Below are 20,087 nucleotides of genomic sequence, written 5' to 3'. Positions count from 1 at the left end.
ATATCTTCATGGAACATGATCTTCCTTTAATATCCTAAAGATTTTGGGCACAGAAGAAAAATCCATAATTTTGACCTATTCCATATTGCAAAAATAATAATAATAATATATATAATTTGAAATATGTTTAAAAAAATACAAAAAAAGATGTGCTGAAATATTTTGAAATGTTTACAAACATGTATTTTTCACCAATATATTTTTTGCCATTTTTTATATTTTGAAATATATTTTAAAGCATTTATATTCACATAACATTTCACTTTGTATTACAAACCTGTAAAAATAATAAATTAAATATATTTTCAACTGCAAAAATATACTTCTAATATTATACATAATTATACATTTTTTATACTTGTACTTTATACATTTTATACAAACTTTTATTTCGGCCACGAAAAATATATTTTTTTGCCATATGGTTTGTAAAATTAGAAATTCATTTGTTGCCCCTGAAATACATTTAGAAATATATGTTAATATATGAAGGTTAAAACTAAATATATTTTCAAATTCAAAAATATATTTAATTAAGCTTTACTTTCTACAAAATGTATTTAGCATATATTTAAAACATATTTTTGGACAGAGAAATTTATATTGGGATACAATGAATTGTTGGCTTTCCCTAAAAATATCCCCGTGCTACCCAAGATTCTTTTTGTGGTCCAGGGTCACATAAGTATACACATTGATTTAAAATGTGTACATCAAATAAATAGACTCAAATACCATTTTTTTTTTTTTTTTGGATGAAGAGCATCATAAGAACCACATGTACATTCTTAGCTTTATTGTACTGTTTTAATAAAACTTTTTAAAAAGTATTTTTAGATATAAAGATGAAGACTAATACTGTAACTAAAAGAGGTTAACAGCATCGAATCAGTGTTTATTCCCAAAATGGTAACGGAAAGGTAAAATTTAAAACAACACAAATCATCCATGTATATGGAAATCAAGAAACTTGAAGTAACTCAAACTTGAGACGATTCGGATAACATAGCAGCAAGTTAAAGCTCATTTTCAAACTCACTCGTAGTCTGGTTTTCAAGGAGTCCCTGTGAGCCGTAAAAACAGCTACAGGCTCTTCAGCAGTTCAGAGTCGAGAATGAAGCTTTACAACACTGAGGCTCCGATAAACAGGTCAACACGAAACCATAAGATCTGGGAAACCAAATAAACATGGCAAACGGCAGGTTACACAAAACCTGTTAAATCTCTTAACCTGTGGACCAAAAGTTCAACGGAGAGCACTAATCCTGGAGTCGGCTGCCGGTATGAGCGATGCTTTTGAACGGAAGATTACGTTGAAGTTGGCAGTCAAGTTATTGTCACAACAGATGGAGGGGTGAAAAACATGGCCAATCAGTAATCGTCTTCAGTTGACCAACAGTTGCACTAAAAAGTGAAAATAAAGGAAGGTTAAACTGAAGAGATGCCGAGTTTCATTCTCCCTTGGTGACCAGATCTTCAATGTAGGCATCTAGCTCATCATCAGAGCTGATCTCTATGTCCTGAAAAACAACATAAAAAAACAATGATTGGAAGAAATACAAAATGTGCATAATTGACATACCTATTATTTTTACACATATAAAAGAAGTTAAAATGTCCAGCTTTGGGAAAAACTTAGTATATATAGTAATAATTTAAACTGCATAATCATTTTCATGTCCTTAAAGGATTAGTCAATTTTCTTTAAAAAAAAAAAAAAAAAAACCCGAAAATTTACTAACCACCATGTCATCCAAACTGTTGATGTCTTTCTTTGTTCAGTCGAGAAGAAATCATGTTTTTTGAGGAAAACATTCCAGGATTTTTCTCATTTTAATGGACTTTAATGGACCCCAACACCCAACAGTTCCAATGCAGTCCAAAATTGCAGTTTCAAAGGACTCAAAACGATCTCAAACGAGGCATAAGGGTCTTATCTAGCGAAACGATTGTCATTTTTGATAAGAAAAATATGCACTTTTAAACCACAACTTCTCATCTTCCTCCGGTCCTGTGGCGCACGAGCGCCACCTCACGTAATACGTCATCACGTCAAGAGGTCACGGATAATGTATGTGAAACTACGCCCCAGTGTTTACAAGTGTGGAGAAAGAGGGCCGTTCCTACAGTGTTGTATGTGGAATGATATTAATTAATGTCTTTTTGTCAGTTTATTGTTTAAAATGGTCCGTAAATGTGCGTTTCATATATGTAACACGTGACCTTTCGAAGTCATTACGCAATTACGTGAGGGCGCGCTGGCGCATCACAGGACCGGAGGAAGAAGAGAAGATGTGGTTTAATTTTAGTTAAGAGTTTTTTGAAACTGCAATTTCCAACCGCACCAAAACTGCTAAGTGTTGGGGTCCACCAAAGTCCATCAAAACGAGAAAAATCCTGCAATGTTTTCCTCAAAAAACATAATCTCCTCTCGACCGAACAAAGAAAGAAAACAACATTTTGGATGACATGGTGGTAAGTAAAATACTTGAATTTTTTTAAGAACATGGACTCCTTTAACAATAAAAATGAACAATAAACTTCTGGATGAGGATAAAAAAAACTTTTTCATGATATTTTATGATTTTCAAAAGTCCCACGACTCTATTGCTTAACATTATGCACTATGTAAAATCATTTAAAATTTCCTTAAAGGGATAGTTCACCCCAAAATGAAAATGCACCCATGTTTTACTTACCCCAAGCCATCCTAGGTGTATAACCATCCAAACACATTCAGGGTTATATTAAATATTTTCCGCTTAATAATGGCATTGGATAGTGCCCCATTTTTTAAGCTCCAAAAAAGATAATCCACCCCTCAATCAAAAACGAATCTATATAGTTCAAACCCATATAATAACATTGGATTCGTTTTTGATAAATGGATCGCTTTCTGTAGCTTTAAAAAAATGGGGCACTGTCCAATGCCATTGAAAAGCTGAGAAGAGCCAGTATGATATTTTGTATAACTCTGCCTGTGTTTTGCACAAAGAAAAAAGTCATATACACCTAAGATGACCTGAGGATGTGTAAAATATGGGCAAATGTTTATTTTTGGTGAACTATTCTTTAAAGGATTATTCCATTCTCTTACAAAAATCCAGATAATTTTATCACCATAATTTCATCCAAAATGTTGATGTCTTTCTTTGTTCAGTCGAGAAGAAATTATGTTTTTTGAGGAAAACATTTCAGGATTTTTCTCATTTTAATGGACTTTAATGGACCCCAACACCTAACAGTTTTAATGCAGTTTAAAATTGAAGTTTTTAAGGACTCTAAACGATCTCAAACGAGGCATAAGGGTCTTATCTAACGAAACGATTGTCATTTTTGGCAAGAAAAATAAAAAATATACACTTTTAAACCACATCTTCTTGTCTATCTCTGGTCCTGTGGCTCGCCAGCGCGACCTCACGTAATTGCGTAATGACGTTGCAAGGTTACATGTTACATATATGAAACGCACATTTGCGGAGCATTTTAAACAATAAACTGACACAAAGACATTAATTAATATCATTCGACATACAACAACGTCAGAACGGTCCTCTTTCTCCACACTTGTAAACACTGGGGCGGAGTTTCGATACGTCATCCGTGACCTCTTGATGTGATGACGTATTACGTGAGGTTGTGGTGAGATGAGAAGTTGTGGTTTAAAAGTGCATATTTTTTATTTTTCTTGCCAAAAATGACAATCGTTTCGCTAGATAAGACCCTTATGCCTCGTTTGGGATCCTATAAAGTCCTTTGAAACTGCAATTTTAGACTGCGTTAAAACTGTTAAGTATTGAAGTCCATTAAAGTCCATTAAAGTGAGAAAAATCCTGCAATGTTTCCCCCAAAAAACACAAATTCTTCTCGAATGGACAAAGAAAGACACCAACATTTTGAATCATGACATGGTGGTGAGTAAATTATCTGGATTTTTTTTTTTTAAGAAAATTGGCTAATCCTTTAAGCATATATAATTAACATCAATTTCTTATATAATAATCATATTATTCATTATACAAACCGTATAGAAGTTATTAATATTTTAAAAAAGCAGATATATTAAATATGTTTGTAAGATATCATAGTTAAATGTTAAATATAATGAGAAGTTTCTGTGTTTTTAAACAGTGTCAATGTGAATTTAAGTGTGTTTGTGTGTGTCTCAGACCTCCTGAACTTTCTGCAGCAGAGCTACGATGTTTGTTCGTAGTTTGCGTAGTTTCTCCTCAGACTCTTTTAGTTTAGTCTCCGCCCCGCTGCTCTTCTCCTCCACAGCTCGTGCGCGTGACTCTGCGCGGGTCTGGTAGGAATTACACAAGCTTTGTAGCCCGGCCTCATACTGCTGAAAATACTCTTTCTGCAACACACAGACACAAAGACTCGCGTGTAAACATTTCTGAGGCCTTCAGTACAGTAATGCTTGTGGTTTGTACTTACAAGTGGAAAAGCCACAAGGTCCTCTGCGCTCATAGTGTTCACAGAATCTTTAGGGATTCGGAAATCCGGCGGGAAAAAATACCGAAGCAACGTCCTGCGTCAAACAAACCCTCGTTATAAATTTAGTAATGATACGCGTGACACACAAACAGTCCCATTGACAGAAACATTTAGACATACCTCATCATAGTCACAAGACCTTCGGTCGTCTCTCTGCTCGGCCCACTCTGAGTCGTGTCGGGCTCTGCAGCAGTGGGCGGAGTTACAGAACGTGCTGGTGGACCCTGATTGGTGTCGGGGCTTCGTGACTCAGGAGAGGCGGGACGCATAAGACGGACCTCATCGCTGTCTTTAAACACCCTACAAAATATTAAACCAAAATCTTCTCAGTATGATGATATATCTTTAAAGGATTAGTCAATTTTCTTAAAAACAAAAAACAAAAAAACAATCCAGATAATTTACTCACCACGTCATCCAAAATGTTGATGTCTTTATTTGTTCATTTGAGAAGATTTATGTTTTTTTTTGAGGAAAACATTCCAGGATTTTTTTCATTTTAATGGACTTTAATGGGCCCCAACACTTAACAGTTTTAATTCAGTTTAAAATTGCAGTTTCAAAGGACTCTAAACCATCTCAAACGAGGCATAAGGGTCTTATCTAGCTAAATGATTGTAATTTTTGGCAAGAAAAAAAAAAAATATTCACTTTTAAACCACAACTTCTTGTCTTCCTCCGGTTCTGTGGCGCGCCAGCGCGATCTCACGTAATACATCATCACGTCAAGAGATCATGGATGATGTATGCGAAACTACGCCCCAGTGTTTACATGTGTGGAGAAAGAGGACCATTCGGATGTTGTTGTATGTGGAATGATACTAATTAATGTCTTTGTGTCAGTTTATTGTTTAAAATGTTACTCAAATGTGCGTTTCATATATGTAACACGTGACCTCCCTACGTCACCACGCAATTACGTGAGGTCGCGCTGGCGCGCCACAGCACCGGAGGAAGACAAGAAGCCGTGGTTCAAAAGTGCATATTTTTTAATTTTCTTGCCAAAAATGACAATCGTTTCGGTAGATAAGACCTTTATGCCTCGTTTGAGATCGTTTAGAGTCCTTAGAAACTGCAATTTTAAACTGCATTAAAACTGTTAATTGTTGGGGTCCATTAAAGTCCATTAAAATGAGAAAAATCCTGGAATGTTTTCCTCAAAAAACATAATTTCTTCTCGACTGAATAAAGAAAGACATCAACATTTTGGATGACATGGTGGTGAGAAACTATCTGACATTATTATTTTTTAAGAAAATAGACTAATCCTTTAAATAGAAACAAAATGTTCAATTTTATACCAGTTTTTTTTTATTTAATATTAATTTATTGGACTGCTGGATCTTTTTCTGCTGGAAACAGGGCTTCCACAATGCATCACCACAAACCACACAACTATCATATTTATAATAATTTTACTTTTTTATCTGTCATATCCTTTGTGTATCTACATTTATTTGTATCACACATCTGTCCATTATTTGTTTTTATGGTAAAAGTCAATAAAATGCCTTTTTACGCCACTTATGCTTTAAAAAGAAAGATATGCACTGCAAAAAATTATTTTCAAGAAAAAAATTCTTAGTATTTTTGTCTTGTTTTCGTAGTAAAAATATCTAAAAATTCTTAAATTAAGATGCTTTTTCTTGATGAGGAAAACGACACAAGAAAATAAGTCTAGTTTTGAGACCAAAAATATACAATTTAAGTGCATAAAACAAGCCAAAAAATCTGCCAATTGGGTAATCTGCCAAAAAAATCTTGAACATTTTCTTAACCACTAAATTCAAGAAAAAATCCTTTTGCAGATTTTTTGCTTGTTTTATGCACAAAATCACTTCAATTTGATATTTTTGGTCTAAAAACTAGACTTATTTTCTTCAGTCGTTTTGCTCACCAAGAAAAAGCATATTCATTTTAAGAATTTCTTGATCTGTTTACTGAAAACAAGACAAAAATACTAATTACTGTTTTTCTTGAAAATCATTTTTTGCAGTGTGTCATAAAGCACATGCATGCTCATGTTCGCACGTACCATCGGTCTCTAGGAGTGTTCATAGGAACGTAGTCAAACTTGACCTTCCAGCGTACGTTGTCCTTCCCTGCTTCGACGGCGGTCACGCGACCTGTGAACCACTCTCCATTCACCTTCGCCTCAACCTGAATGCCTTTATCTAGAAAACATTTTGCACATATTGCTACATGGTATCTCACAATTCAATCTTTTATTATGCTTAACAGAAAAATTAAAATATATAATACATATATGGGCACCTTTCTGTGCATTTTTGGTTGCATCTTTCTTTAGATCTTCATTAGTGCTATTACTGACACTCTGTAACAGAAATTCAGATCAATTAAACCCGTTTCAGTGTTAATTATTCAGTATTTTGAGGGGTGGGGTGTGTGGTTGTACCTCTGTGATGGTCTGTTTGGGTGGTGCTTGGATTTTTTCCACCACAGCTTTTCCTCGACTCGGAGCGGTCGCCGCCATCTTTGATTTTTTGGGCTGAGGTTCATCCTCTTCTGACGCACTGTCATCATCTTCCTCCTCCTCTTCTTCCTCTTCTTCTTCTTCCTCTTCCTCTTCACTCTCTTCCTCCTCATCTTCTACTTTCTGGACTTTACCCTTCTTTGCATTTACTTTCTTGCTGGGTGGAGTTTGTTTGACGGGAGTTTTGGTAGACGATGGCTATAATAAAATATTTGCACATTGTTAAGAATGTGTTGGACAAAAAGGCATCAGTGGCAAAAACAAAAATAAATCAAATAACAAAATTGAGCATTATGTGAAAATACTTACTGTAGCAACGCGGCTCTGAGTGGCACTTCTGCGAGCCGGTGCTTTTGAAGGTGGGGCTGGGGGCGGAGCTACGGGTTTGGGAGCGGCCTTTGTCACCTTTGGGGTAGGAGCCGGTGATGCCTTAGCTTTAGGTGGAGGGGCCGGTGGTGTCCGTGCAGGACGTGAGGGGGGCGCTGGTTTAGGAGGCGGGGTTTTCGTTGCTGGTGGCTGACTGACGGCTCGTTTTACTGCGGCAGGAAGAGGCGGTGAGCGCGGGCGTTGTGCCGCTCGCTGAGATGAGCGGGTCGGCTATAAAGACAAATTAATACGATTAAAATAAGAATAAAATCTAAAAAAGTCAATTATTAGGACATTTTTGTGACATCATATTTACAACAATTTATCATTCCCAGTTCTCATCATGGTAGTAATTGGTATTACTAGTACCATACAATGATTTAAATTAAAAGTTTTACTTCTCTAACAATGCAATTTATAAATGGCAAAAGTTACAACAGTCCTAAAATACTCTTGATTTTCTTTGTGCAAAATATATTTGTTCTTGTGACCACCAACCTGAGGTGTGCGCTCTTCTGCAGGTTTTGTACTGACATCTAGAGGGAGCTGTTTTATATCTGCTGCCGATTTAATCGTTGACGTTTTCTAAATTAAAAGAAATAGGCCGTTAATTCCTATAAAAACAAAAAGGCTCAGAGCTGATGGGAGATGATGGACAGATATATACCTGCAAGGACTCCAGTTTCTCCTGCTGTTGGCGGATTTTTTCCGATAAATCTTTCTGTTTGTCCTCTGACGTCTTGAAGTCTTTTTTCAAAACACCGGCGGGCAAATTCTGTTTCTGCTCAGGGGCGTCACATCTATGAAAACAAAACAATGATGAATTTACTTTATGCACTTTAACTAGTTACGAAAATCGCTCTAAATAAAAAAAAAACGGGGCTCACACCACAACTTTAACAATAAAGATACAATGAGTGATATCGTTGGAGTTATCTTCAGAGTGAGTTTTCAGCCGATGAACAATAAAACTGCCAAATATAATCTCTGGTAGATTCCTAAATGTTATGTGGCTATCGTTAACTGCAGCGCAGGTTTTAATGTCCGAATTAAAGATGGTAACCACCAGGAAGTGGTGTTTTTACTCATTGATATAATACTTATAAGTATGACCAATCTCGGCAAGATCTGTGCTTTGCATGCCAGTGACAAGCGTACCTTCAGCCTTTACAGAGAGCATCCAGATTTTGACCCGGAAATGGTATTCCAAACGTCACAAATTAACAAGCGAATTACATTTTGATAGAAAACTAAAATTGAAAGCAATCAAAGCCATGATACTCCATGACTTGGACAAAAAAATCCTTGACTTTCAATGTCTGGAAAACACCTTTTAAATTCCATGATATTCCAGAAATTCCATGACCCGTGGAGTTGAGTTAAGGGGATCGCACACCGGCTGCGCAGCTCAGTTCTAAAAAAATCTAACACATTGTTTTCTATGAGTATACGCACACCGGCGCCGCCCAGCTGTGAGGAAGTTGCTCAAATCCCTGTCGCGCCACACAGCGCCACTCACATAGTTTAACAATAAATAACATCATATTTGTCCCAAATCATTAACGATTAACATTGGCTGCTAACGTATATTTTGCATTTTGAAGTAGAGGCTATCTGACGAAGCTCACGCTATTTAACGTGCACTTCCAGTTTACAATACCTCCGAGTTGTCCTAGACGCGTCTCGACGCCGGGTGGCGCTGAGCTGCCCGGCCTGTGTGCGACCCCCTTAATAGTCGTAGTGTGAACACCCCTTAAACCCCAAAACATTGTATATTGTGCCAAATCTGTCAAGTTTTTTAACCTGTCTTGGGTTCCATCTGGGTTCATGAGACACACCCAGCTGTCTGGGTAGCGCTTGTCCACAGCATCCATCTGAAATGGCAGCGTCCGCCATTTTAAGCATTTATCTGTGAAATAACAGAGAAAAGAGTAACTACACCTTTCCATTTTCTGTGATTTGACTATGCAAAGATTCCCGCTATGATGCTAGATGTTTGTGTTCATACCGCACTGAATGGTGACCGGTATCTCCATGGCTCTCCGTCGGCGAAACCGAAGTTCTTTTGATGGGGCAGAATTCCAGTTCGCCGACAAATAACCGAACTCATCCCAGAATTTGACTATACCTTTTTGAGCTGTTGAAGGATATTTTTTTACTCAAGATCCAATGCAACAATTTTTGTTGTTAATGCAAACCAAAGAAACACAAAGACTGAGCTATACCAATGTCCTTCCAGTATTGGGCGAGATATTCTCCCATTGCTCTCAACAGGTGTCTGTACTCTTTAGCATCTGCAAAGTCTTGCTTGTTGTGTGTTGGTTCAAGCACTAGATAGGGAACATCCACCACTCCTACAACTCCACCACACGCCCTGCACACACGTTGCCAAAATTTCACATCTGACTTCAATGTGTTCATGTGATAGCTGAAGTCATTTTGTGAATGTATGCTCTCACTCACATTCCTCCCTCCAGCTGTGGTCCCGTCTTCTCGTACATTTTAATAAGACGACTGCAGTTATAGACGAACATCCCATCCTGGTCTCGTCTTTCGATGTTCACGCCAAATATGAAGTTCAGTTCCTTGGGTTCTTTCAAAGCTCTGACACAAGAACAGTCATAGTAGTTAACATAAAGGTGAACATACACATCTGGCTTTATCAAAAATCATATGAATTATTTAAAAAACAACTAAGTGAGATTTAAAGAAGTCTATGTTGTTGTGAATGCATGTATTACTTTTGTTTGGATGCATGGATGGCTTGTTTTCTGGTAGCTTCTGAGCGCAGCGCTTCAGCTGAATCTTGTGCTTTTCTCAGCGCAGCCTGAAATAAATAACAGTATGAAAAACATCTTTTATATCGGTAATACCTTATATTCACACTGCCGCTGGCGAGAGGTTCAAAAATGGCTGCCCAGCCAATGACACTATAGTAAAAGTGTAGTGGACGCTCTGACACTAGAATGCATTCTCTGGAGTCCTCCAAAGTGGAGGTTTCCGCCTTACGATTGGTTGCCGCGGAACGTTTCCACCTTTTGATTGGTTGCTGCCAAACTGCGTCATAGCTCATTACCATAAATTTAAGCTGATTTCAACTTTCCTCGACGATCACACGGTCCAAGATGCGTTGCGCCGAAGCTCGCCGCCAGCTCTAATTAAAAACAAATTACTTTCGTCCACTTTGACGCTCTCGCCGGTGGCGGTGTGAAAGCACAGTTACAATAAGTAGCTATTGGTAAAACTATTAATTTATTGATATTTGTTAATATTAGTCAGCGCATTAGCTAACGTAAACAAACTATATGGTTTTTCAGCTTATATTAACTAATAATAGTTAACTCTTTCCCCGCCTTTGACGAGTAATCTCGTCAATTAAGAGAAAACAGTTCCCTGCCAATGACAATTTTTTACGGTAATCTTTAATTCCGCTATTATCCACTAGATGGCCAATTTATTAAAAAAGGAATTTAATTAATTTTAAACTCCGTGTATGTTTTGATAATCGTTCTGAATCTGATCTCTAACAAAATTCCTTTACAAAAATTTTTTTATTTTTAAAGAAACCTACCCATATTTAAGAGGTTATAAAAAGAAAACAAATAAAGATTTGATGAAAGTCCCCCCCCCGCCGGTTTTTGTTTGTTTTTTCATTTGATATATTTGTATGTTTATATATTTATAGAAGAACATTTTCCTGGAAGACATTTTGTGAAACTTTAAAAAAAGGCTGGCAGGGAATGAGTTAAAGATTAAAACTTGACTCTTCTGTAATTACATTGTGTGCTAAGACAGACAAAAATTTAAAAGTTGCGATTTTCTAGGCAGATATGGCTGTGATATTACGCAGTGCCCGAAAATAATCCGCTGCTATTGAGAAATACTAAGGGGACTATTTTCGGCTTCTGCGTAATATCATGGCGCCTGCTGCAGCCATGTTAAGGCAGCAAAGTCCTTGATCATTACGCCAGAATGAGAGTATAGTACCTAGCATATCTGGCTAGAAAATCGCAACTTTTATTTTTCCGTCGGTCTAAGCACACGATGCAACCACAGAAGAGTCAAGCTTTAAATAGGAAAAATATCGAAACTCTTCGGTTATTTTTTTTAGGCGTGATGCTAATGGTCTAATCAAATTTAATGAATTATGCTAAGCTATGCTAAAAGTGCTACCGCCAGACACAGAGATCGGCTGAATGGATTCCAAAACGGTAAAAATCAAATGTTTAACTCTAGGGGACTGTCCCTTTTATGCCCATAAAATTGTTTATATTATTTAATTGTGCATTAACTAATGTTAGTTTATTTAAAAAACATTAGTAAAAACTGAAATGATGAAGGACTAAAATTAATAAATGCTTGAGAAGTATTTTTAGTGCATGCATTAAGTAGCTAATGCATTCCTGATGTTAACAAATACGACATATGTATCCGTATACTAAAAGGGGAACAGAAGCAGAATTTGCCTCATCATCACGATGTTAGGGTGTTGCGGGTGTTTTGCACCATGTTGATATTTGGTTGCTTGGGTGTTGTGAGTGCTTTCTTACTGGGCCAATTCAAAACAGTTCACCCCGAATTATATTCTGATACCTACACATACACGCCTCCGTACTTTAATGTAAATGATATGGTTTTACCCTGGCTTCTTTGGATAAATCATCACCAAGCTTCAGCTCCAGCGCTCGGGCTTTACTCTCCGCCTCCTTCGCCTTCTCTTCAGCTAAAGAGGAAGTGACAAACATCCAAAAATAGTCAAGAGAGCACCCAAGAAGTGGACGAGAGGGGGCATGAGTGATCTTTGTTTGTTTAACTATGAATTTGAAAGAGAAATCGACTCTTAAATGTAATCAAAATGTGACAGGAGATCATTGCATTTATTATCACGACTATATCCATGTGAAATCGTGGTGCAGCATGATCATAAATGAAAAGCAGAAATGGTCATATGAAGGAAATGACATCACCAGAAACCACAAATGCAGACAAACACAATTCACACAATGGACTATTTTGGTCCAGAGCTGGTTTATTGAATTACTCAGCAAGTTTTGCGAGGTGATCTGCTTTCTTGACTTCCTGTTCTGCTCTGGTTTTAAAGCGCGTTGAGGTGTATTTGTAAATCCTGTAGGTCAAACAAACGTTTGGACATCTAAGTGAATGCATTCACAGTGTTTTGTGTGCGTTTGCAATATTTGAATTTGAGAATTGTTATCATCTGCATGTGTATTAGAGGCTGTTTACACTTGGCATGCGTTTTCGTCGATCGGATCACAAGTGGACGACGTTAATGCCAGGTGTAAACGGTGTTCAAAACGCGTCCACTTTCGACCACTTTCAACCACATTCAGAGGTAGTCGAACCCCTTTCGATCGAATTGCTTTTGTTTTGTAAACGCACATGTGGTTGAATGTGTTCGAACAGCCACACGCGACCGCCTTCTCTCCGCCCATTTATCTTATCTGAGATACTGAACACAATGGTTTATGTCTTTTCTGACATCTGGCGAGAACTCACGGTGAAAAGCGCTATTTTTAGCCTTTCATTGATAAAACTAAAGCGGCTGATCTCAACAGTTTCATTTTGCAAGCGTGTGAAAGTTGCGCGATCCTATTTCATCAATTGCGCTGAAAATTCAGAGAAAGCTCTAACATATACATGTAGAAAACACTGTGCAGCATGTTTACTTTCTAAACAAGCAGTGGATTCTGACATAATATTAGTTCGCGTCCATATAAACTCATAATTACTCCCGCTCGCGTTTGAATGACAGCAGAGAGACTCGCCCACCGTCTCGACAGACCACCCCCTCACAGTATTCACGACAGAAGCGGTTGAATGTGGACAAAAGAGACGGATTTAAATACCAGGTGTAAACGTGATGTGTCTCTTTCGTCCACTTGTCATCCGATCGACGAAAAAACATCTTAATACCAAGTGTAAACAGCCCCTTATGTGTTCAGACTTCACCAGCTACGCATGCTAGTCATTTTAAGTTGATCCATGTGAACTGGGATCGTTTTGACAATTAACTTTTTCATTTTTAGTACACTGTTGTTGTGCAAATCCTTACTTAAAGAGCTCTGTGTGAGGATTTATTTAAGATGTTGTGTGTGTATGTGTTGTTTTTTCATAGGTTTACCTGGGGTTATACAAGCAACAGGACAATCTTTTGGTTCTGACTTTGTGGCCCTGAATAAAGATCCTCATTCTGGGGTCGATGTAAAGGACCGCAGCATACGCACGAAATGACCTTCTCTCTGGCTTCCTGTTTAGAAACACAAATCTGCATCACCAAAACTAGCCATGCTTCATGATGTGGTCCTCACTCAAGATCCTTCTGGAGTCATATTGTTCAATTAATAAAAGTTTTGGACCATTCATAGACTTACACTCCTTCTACGGGTGTCCCAGCCATAATAATGTCCTGGTGGTCCGACTCCACATCTAACTCCGGCTCTCTGTTGTCCATCAACTTTAGATTATAAACTACAACAAGAGTGCCTGCACACACATGCACATTTAAATATAACATTCGCACCAATCCCAAGTCAATAACCTGATAAAGCTCACAAAAAACATGGTGAGGTAAAACTAACCACTTGGTCCTTCGATCTTCTTAAACTGGCGAAACAGTTGCTCTTCATTTTTAAAAGGAGAATACTTAAAGATCAGTTCGGTTTCAGTTGCGTATTTCTCTGTGTCTTGAGACAGAGGTTGCTGGGTCTGCAAATCCCAACTGGGCAATGGAACGATAACCTGAAAACATGTGACAACAGACCAATGAAATTCTCAGAAGTCTGTCGCCCAATCGAAACGAGTGTCGCTCATAAGGCCGATGACTTACCTCATCCAGCCCCTCTTCTTCGTGAAATGTTCGTGACAAAAACAAACAGGTTAATTTGTTGTCTTTTTTGGTGAAAAGAATGAAGTCCTTGCCGATACGCATCGAACCCCTAAAAGGAACGATAGAGCAAAACTTAGCAAAAGCAAAAACACACAAAACAAAAAAGTAGTCCGCGTTGCATAGTAATTTTTTACGTGTATGTGAGGGTCCACATACAATGGGTCTCATTCACTAAGCATGCGTACGCACGAAATTGTTTGTGAAATGTGTGTTCGGACGTTTTCATGAATCAACAAAAACTTTCATACTGAAATTACTTTTAAATGTTTGCAAAAACGTAAGAACAACTTAGACCACATGTGCGCAATAATCATGAACAAGGAAAAAGAACGCTATAATTTATATCTGTGTTATATATTTTATATATATTTTCCTTGTTCATGATTATTGCGTACATGTGGTCCAAGTTGTTCTTACGTTTTTGCAAACATTTAGAATAAATTTTAGTATGAAAGTTTTTGTTGATTCATGAAAACATCCGAACACACATTTCACGAACAAATTCTTGTTCATGATTATTGCGTACATGTGGTCTAAGTTGTTCTTACGTTTTTGCAAACATTTAGAAGAAATTTTAGTATGAAAGTTTTTGTTGATTCATGAAAACACATTTCACGAACAAATTCTTGTTCATGATTATTGCGTACATGTGGTCTAAGTTGTTCTTACGTTTTTGCATATATTTAAAATAGATTTTAGTAAGTTTTTGTTGAATCATGATTTGTAAGTTAAAATGTCCATACGAACAAAACGCATGCTTAGTGAATGAGACCCAGTGTGTGTAACACAAATGTCGCCATCATACGTATCGTACACGCACTGTCTGATTTTTGAAACCTCGCTTACATTGTACGTGTAGGTCGCGCATGTGCGTACAGGGAGTATGTAGCCCACGAGAGGTATTGCAATTTGTCACAATGCGTCAAAGGTAAATGAGTCAAATGAACTATGCATTGTAAGGCCGTGCGTTCGACTATCCACGTACGCTCGCATATGCGTAAAAAAACTATACCCATGGCTTTATACAAACGACACACAGCCACAGCGCTGTTATACAAAATATCAACACACTTGTAACGACCAATCTCAAGAGCACTATAAATAACAGTGTTGTAATATAAAAGCAATTCATTTATAAAATTACGGAACTAGTTACGGAAAACGTGAAGGATACTTACGACTTCAATCCATTTCCATACTGGCCGATGTGAGTGGATTCTGGGAATCGTTTGCTGGATTTACCAAACTGGATAACGTGTGTGGCTTCACCTATTCAAAAAAATTGTTTAACTATCATCACCAAACCACGTTGTGCACAAGATCTTTCTGAGTTTAGACGCTGAATCGTATTCAGATTCGCTTATCCATGACTTACTGGGTTCCATTCCAGTGCCATCGTCAAGGAAACAGAGCATAAAACCTCCTCTCAGGTCCGGTCTCTTCTCTGATTGGCCACAAAAGATGAAAAATTTAATTTTAAATTTGCTTTTAAATAATTTTATTTTGTTAATTTAAAATGTATGTTTTTTCTCATGAGTAATAGCAATGTTTTCCTAGAAAACTGTTTCCAACCTGTGAAGATGTCTATCCGTGTGGCATTTGCATCTCTGTAGACAAGAAACAGAGTTCATTTTAATACTGCAAATAATTGTAATGATTCTTGACTATCTTCGCTATGACGGATGACTTTAGTTTTCTATCGCATATAAATTCAGATGATGGAATAGATGCTTGTACCTCGAGTTGTCCACAAGTTCAGCCAAAGCGCCAAAAAGAAACTCATGGGTTGTCCTGTTGGCAATAAAATAATCTGTCGTCAACAACAACAACATAAGATCTCTTTTGTTTGCAAAAACGGCTAAGTTCGTGTTGACTTCTCTGTAATGCAGCTAGTATACAAGTATTTGCATAACTCAAGTCAGTTGTTGTTGTTGTAAATGTGTAAAAGGCGACATGCACTGATGCACAACTAGTCTTGAATTTCTTCATTTACATTTATTTGTTTAAGGAACAGATCTCCTATTGGTTGTTACATTGCTCCTTATTTGTTGCTTCGTAATTCTGCAGATTTTTGTTTTGCATCTTTACTTTGTCTACCTCTTAATGAGGTTTGAATCTTTAGCTTCAGACATTTCATCTCATCCATTTTATCCAATCTTCATCTGTAACTCAAAAACCATTACAGGAGTCCTGTTCAAAGATGACCCTTCATCTAAAAATCTTCATTTTCGTGGACGGTAGGGCCAACATTTAGAAAAAAGGATGCACTTTCAAATGAAACTAAATTAGTACAGACAAGACCAGTGATAGATGATCTTGAGCTGAGGGTTTCAAGCAGCATACAACCGTAGGTACCATCACTAAACTCATATGAAAGAATGTGTGGCAGGGTGTAAAGTAGTCTTGGCCAAAGATGAAATCGATCAATGACACACAAAAACTGCAGCTTTTAAAAATCCTACATTTCATACACAACTTTTAGAAGTCAGACCAAAAAAGTTTTTACCAGTTCTACAAAAAGTGCTTCTGCGCAAAAACTAGTCGTAGTCTCTCACAAGAGTTGTCGCTCTCAAGCCCCGTTTAGACCGACAGTGACTTCTTCGCTGTGTTTTGCCCATCTCTTTTTAAAGAGGTCATTAGGAGGCATCTCTAATAAACATGCAAGTACCATCCACTGCTGTAACTGACGAGAGATGGATAACATGAGCGCCACTGCTTCACTTTTACTGGTAGGCGCTTCCAAAAGCGGCTTATGATTTAAACTTTAAGTTCCCAACGGCTCGTGTTGCCAGAAGTTGCCAAGCTTCTGAAAAAAAATGAAATCACGTTGCTCTCCCACTGTTAGTTGCTGGTGGTCTGAGTGGGGCTTGAATCTGTTTGATGCTACAATGGTTAGAATGATGTGTGAGTGCATTGTTTGTAAATGCACTGGGGAGTGTGGTGGGCAGTCTTTTTTCTTCTTTTACGACTTGTTTGTTCAAAGTACAGGACAAACACACATAAAAGATTGATATAGATGCTTGGGTACAAAATTCTAGAGTAAGCACGATATTCACGAACACAATTGTATATTCTGCTTTATTTGACCACAAAGTTGACACATATTTTTCACTAGTCTTTCACGAACCTTTAGCTAAAAGTTTTATTTGTTCATCAACTGACCTAATCCTGCATGGGCTCTGTTTATTACCAGTTGACAGTTTACTTCTTCAAGAACAGGTCTGGAGAACCTACCCAAGTTAGGTTAAAAAAGCAACGCATACAGTACAGCATCTAAATGAAGGAGTGCCACAGGGAACTGTACTAAGCCCGATCATGTTTTGAATTTCCTATAACCGTTTATATAAATTTATGTATACTAAATCGTGTAATAATCACTTTGGCAACAAAGTTTTTCTTCTTGTTTTCAAAACAGTAAAATATTAAGTAAAATCAAACATTCATTTAGGAAGTAAACATGGCTGGAAATTGGGTGGACTGCATCCATTAAGTACATTTTAAGGTGGATGAAGACCCAGCGGAAAATGTTAAGTCTTTTCTTCTTTCATCCATGTAATTGCCTCTAAACTAATAAAATAAATAAATAAAGCAATTTTCTGCATCTATGGTTTAAAAAATATGTCCCGAACTAGGGTGTCCACAATTAATCTCCATTTCCATACCTACTAGTAGTAGTTTCTAAACATGCAATATTCAGTGCTTCCTTTGGAGCACAATTTAAAACCTTAACCCCCGGTTTCACAGACCAGGCTTAAATAACTTAAACTAATAAATCTTAAAATACACCAGTGCTATTGATTTGTCTGAAGATTTGTCTCTCTCAGTAACGTCTTCTTTTAAGGGATGTTTATAAAGGATGCTTAAACATCTTGATTTAACCAAGCCCTAGTCCTGGTTTAGCCAAGCCTTGTCTGTGAAACCAGACCCAAGCTTTCTAACATGTACTGCAATCCTTTGTGTTATAACATCCTGTTTCAGTAAATGTTTTAGCGAAACCCATTGTGGGGAAAAACAGAACTTATGAAGCACATTATCGGTTATGAATGAACCCGCTATATCGGTTTAGAGGTTTTGGGACACGTTTTCAAAGCAATGCCAACCAAGTTTCTTAATGCAAATAGGATTGTCGCAGTCACACACACACACACACACACACATACAGTAAACATACACACAAATTGATACTTACGAGTTTGTGTGCAGATATTCAAAGGTGAGCTGAGCTCGGTTTAGTGAGCTATAATTTGGGTAGGCCATCGTCATAAAGAAATAAAATATATACTAATATAAAACACTGATGCTGATTGTATTCACTTCACTCCTTTACATTCTGCCAACTCAATCATGCAAGATTAAGACCTATAAAACAAAAAACAAGACAGGAAGAACAAGACAGGTTAAATTGAGAATAGATATACCACCTGCTGGGCTTTAAAGTAAAGCTATGTTCAAATCAGAATAATAACATACTAAAATACAATGCATACTGCATTGATGCATACTGTCCTACATAAAATACTGAAACATAGGCAGTATGCAACAAATCATATCACATTATCATATGACCTTATCAAATTGCATAAAAGAGGCATGCAGAATAACAATAATGTCATTGCTCTCACAAAAATTAACCATGGTTTTACTACAGTTAAAAAACATGGTTACTGTAGTAAAATCATGGTTAGCACAAAATAACCATGGTTTTAAAAGCCATGGTTTATCAACGGTTACTGTAGTAAAATCATGGTTTTGTTAATAGTAATCAATACACCAAAAAACATGGTTATTACACTTTTACCACAAAAAAACATGGTTAAGTTTTATAAGGGTTGGATTATTAAATTTTGTGCAAAAATTGTGTACTCTGATCAATTAACAGGCGAAAACACCTTAAAACTACGTAAAAACAACCTTTAAACTTGTTTAGAACTATGTGCACTTTTTCAGTTCTTGTCAAGTTAGAGTTAGTTACATACTTTTCCATTATCTTAGTCACGTAGACTATAAAGACTAAATAACCAAACTACACTTATTTCTGACATCATTTCAAGTGCACGCATGATGAATTTGTGAAACATTCATTGATCTTATATGTAAAGTTACAATACATATTTTCACTTCTACACTAAATAATGAAACAGAGAGGTGTGACAATGTGTGAAGAGTATCTGAGACACGTTGCAATATCTGTCATTGAATGCATTTTACCGCAAATTCAAGCAGGGTGGGAGTCACGTTAAACACACACAAGGCCACCCCATGCTACACAAGGCCCTTGAGATCAACACAAATACCGGCAAACACTTTCATTCACAATTAACTAAGAACGTATAATTTATAATGTCAAACCTTAACTCTTTACCAACCCAAATACTATTACACACGAGCAATGCGCAAATAACTGCGACCTGCCCGACTGCATGTAAAAAAAAAATCAAACAGCTATTGTACAGTAACACAAGAGATAAATGTTTTTTTGATGATGCAAACCATTTAACCATCCCGCGACTTCGCTTTGTATTTATCCAACGGTTTCACTCGTGTGCATGGAAACGATACAAAACAAAACTTGTTTATTCCTTTTCGCTCACATAACGTTGATGCAAGGCCGCGAAACGCTCCAGAACGCCTTCCTTCGACACACGCGAGCACCGACACTGTTAGACCCGCCCACCACAACCGGCCCAGCCAATCACACAGTCCGCGGCTTCGATGTGAGCTTTCTATTGGTTGAAATGACCGTCACTCAACGTGAAGCAGGAAATACATTTTCTAACCCACGGAGGAATGCGAGGAAAAACGCGGGGAGTGACGCGTGCT

At 37.3% G+C, this 20,087-nt stretch overlaps 1 protein-coding gene across 3 annotated transcripts; it reads right to left on the bottom strand.

The window, feature by feature from the left end:
- Nucleotides 1-785: 785 nt before the first annotated feature.
- On the bottom strand, nucleotides 786-20,009 carry LOC141364372 (ATPase MORC2A-like). 3 transcript variants are annotated; one of them, XM_073868970.1, is made up of 27 exons: nucleotides 19,859-20,009; nucleotides 18,457-18,626; nucleotides 16,005-16,058; nucleotides 15,840-15,874; nucleotides 15,643-15,711; nucleotides 15,446-15,536; nucleotides 14,208-14,316; nucleotides 13,960-14,119; nucleotides 13,753-13,864; nucleotides 13,503-13,628; nucleotides 12,407-12,485; nucleotides 12,001-12,084; nucleotides 10,102-10,187; nucleotides 9,824-9,964; nucleotides 9,582-9,734; nucleotides 9,369-9,499; nucleotides 9,164-9,269; nucleotides 8,028-8,160; nucleotides 7,859-7,945; nucleotides 7,304-7,591; nucleotides 6,917-7,192; nucleotides 6,775-6,835; nucleotides 6,536-6,674; nucleotides 4,621-4,800; nucleotides 4,441-4,534; nucleotides 4,172-4,360; nucleotides 786-1,520 (listed from the first exon to the last, which is right to left on the bottom strand). In XM_073868970.1, exons 2-27 carry the CDS (start codon nucleotides 18,528-18,530, stop codon nucleotides 1,452-1,454), a joined length of 3,126 nt encoding a protein of 1,041 aa, XP_073725071.1. In that variant the 5' UTR covers nucleotides 18,531-18,626; nucleotides 19,859-20,009; the 3' UTR covers nucleotides 786-1,451. The 3 variants fall into 3 exon arrangements, with proteins under 3 accessions (XP_073725071.1, XP_073725070.1, XP_073725069.1); XM_073868969.1 differs by having other exon boundaries at nucleotides 9,369-9,492; nucleotides 9,575-9,734; nucleotides 19,758-19,939; XM_073868968.1 differs by having other exon boundaries at nucleotides 19,758-19,939.
- Nucleotides 20,010-20,087: the final 78 nt, after the last annotated feature.

This window comes from Misgurnus anguillicaudatus, chromosome 6 (assembly GCF_027580225.2).
Source record: "Misgurnus anguillicaudatus chromosome 6, ASM2758022v2, whole genome shotgun sequence".
Lineage (NCBI taxonomy): Eukaryota > Metazoa > Chordata > Actinopteri > Cypriniformes > Cobitidae > Misgurnus > Misgurnus anguillicaudatus.
Note: the sequence above shows the minus strand (reverse complement) of the source record. Positions and strands in the feature narration are given on the sequence as shown.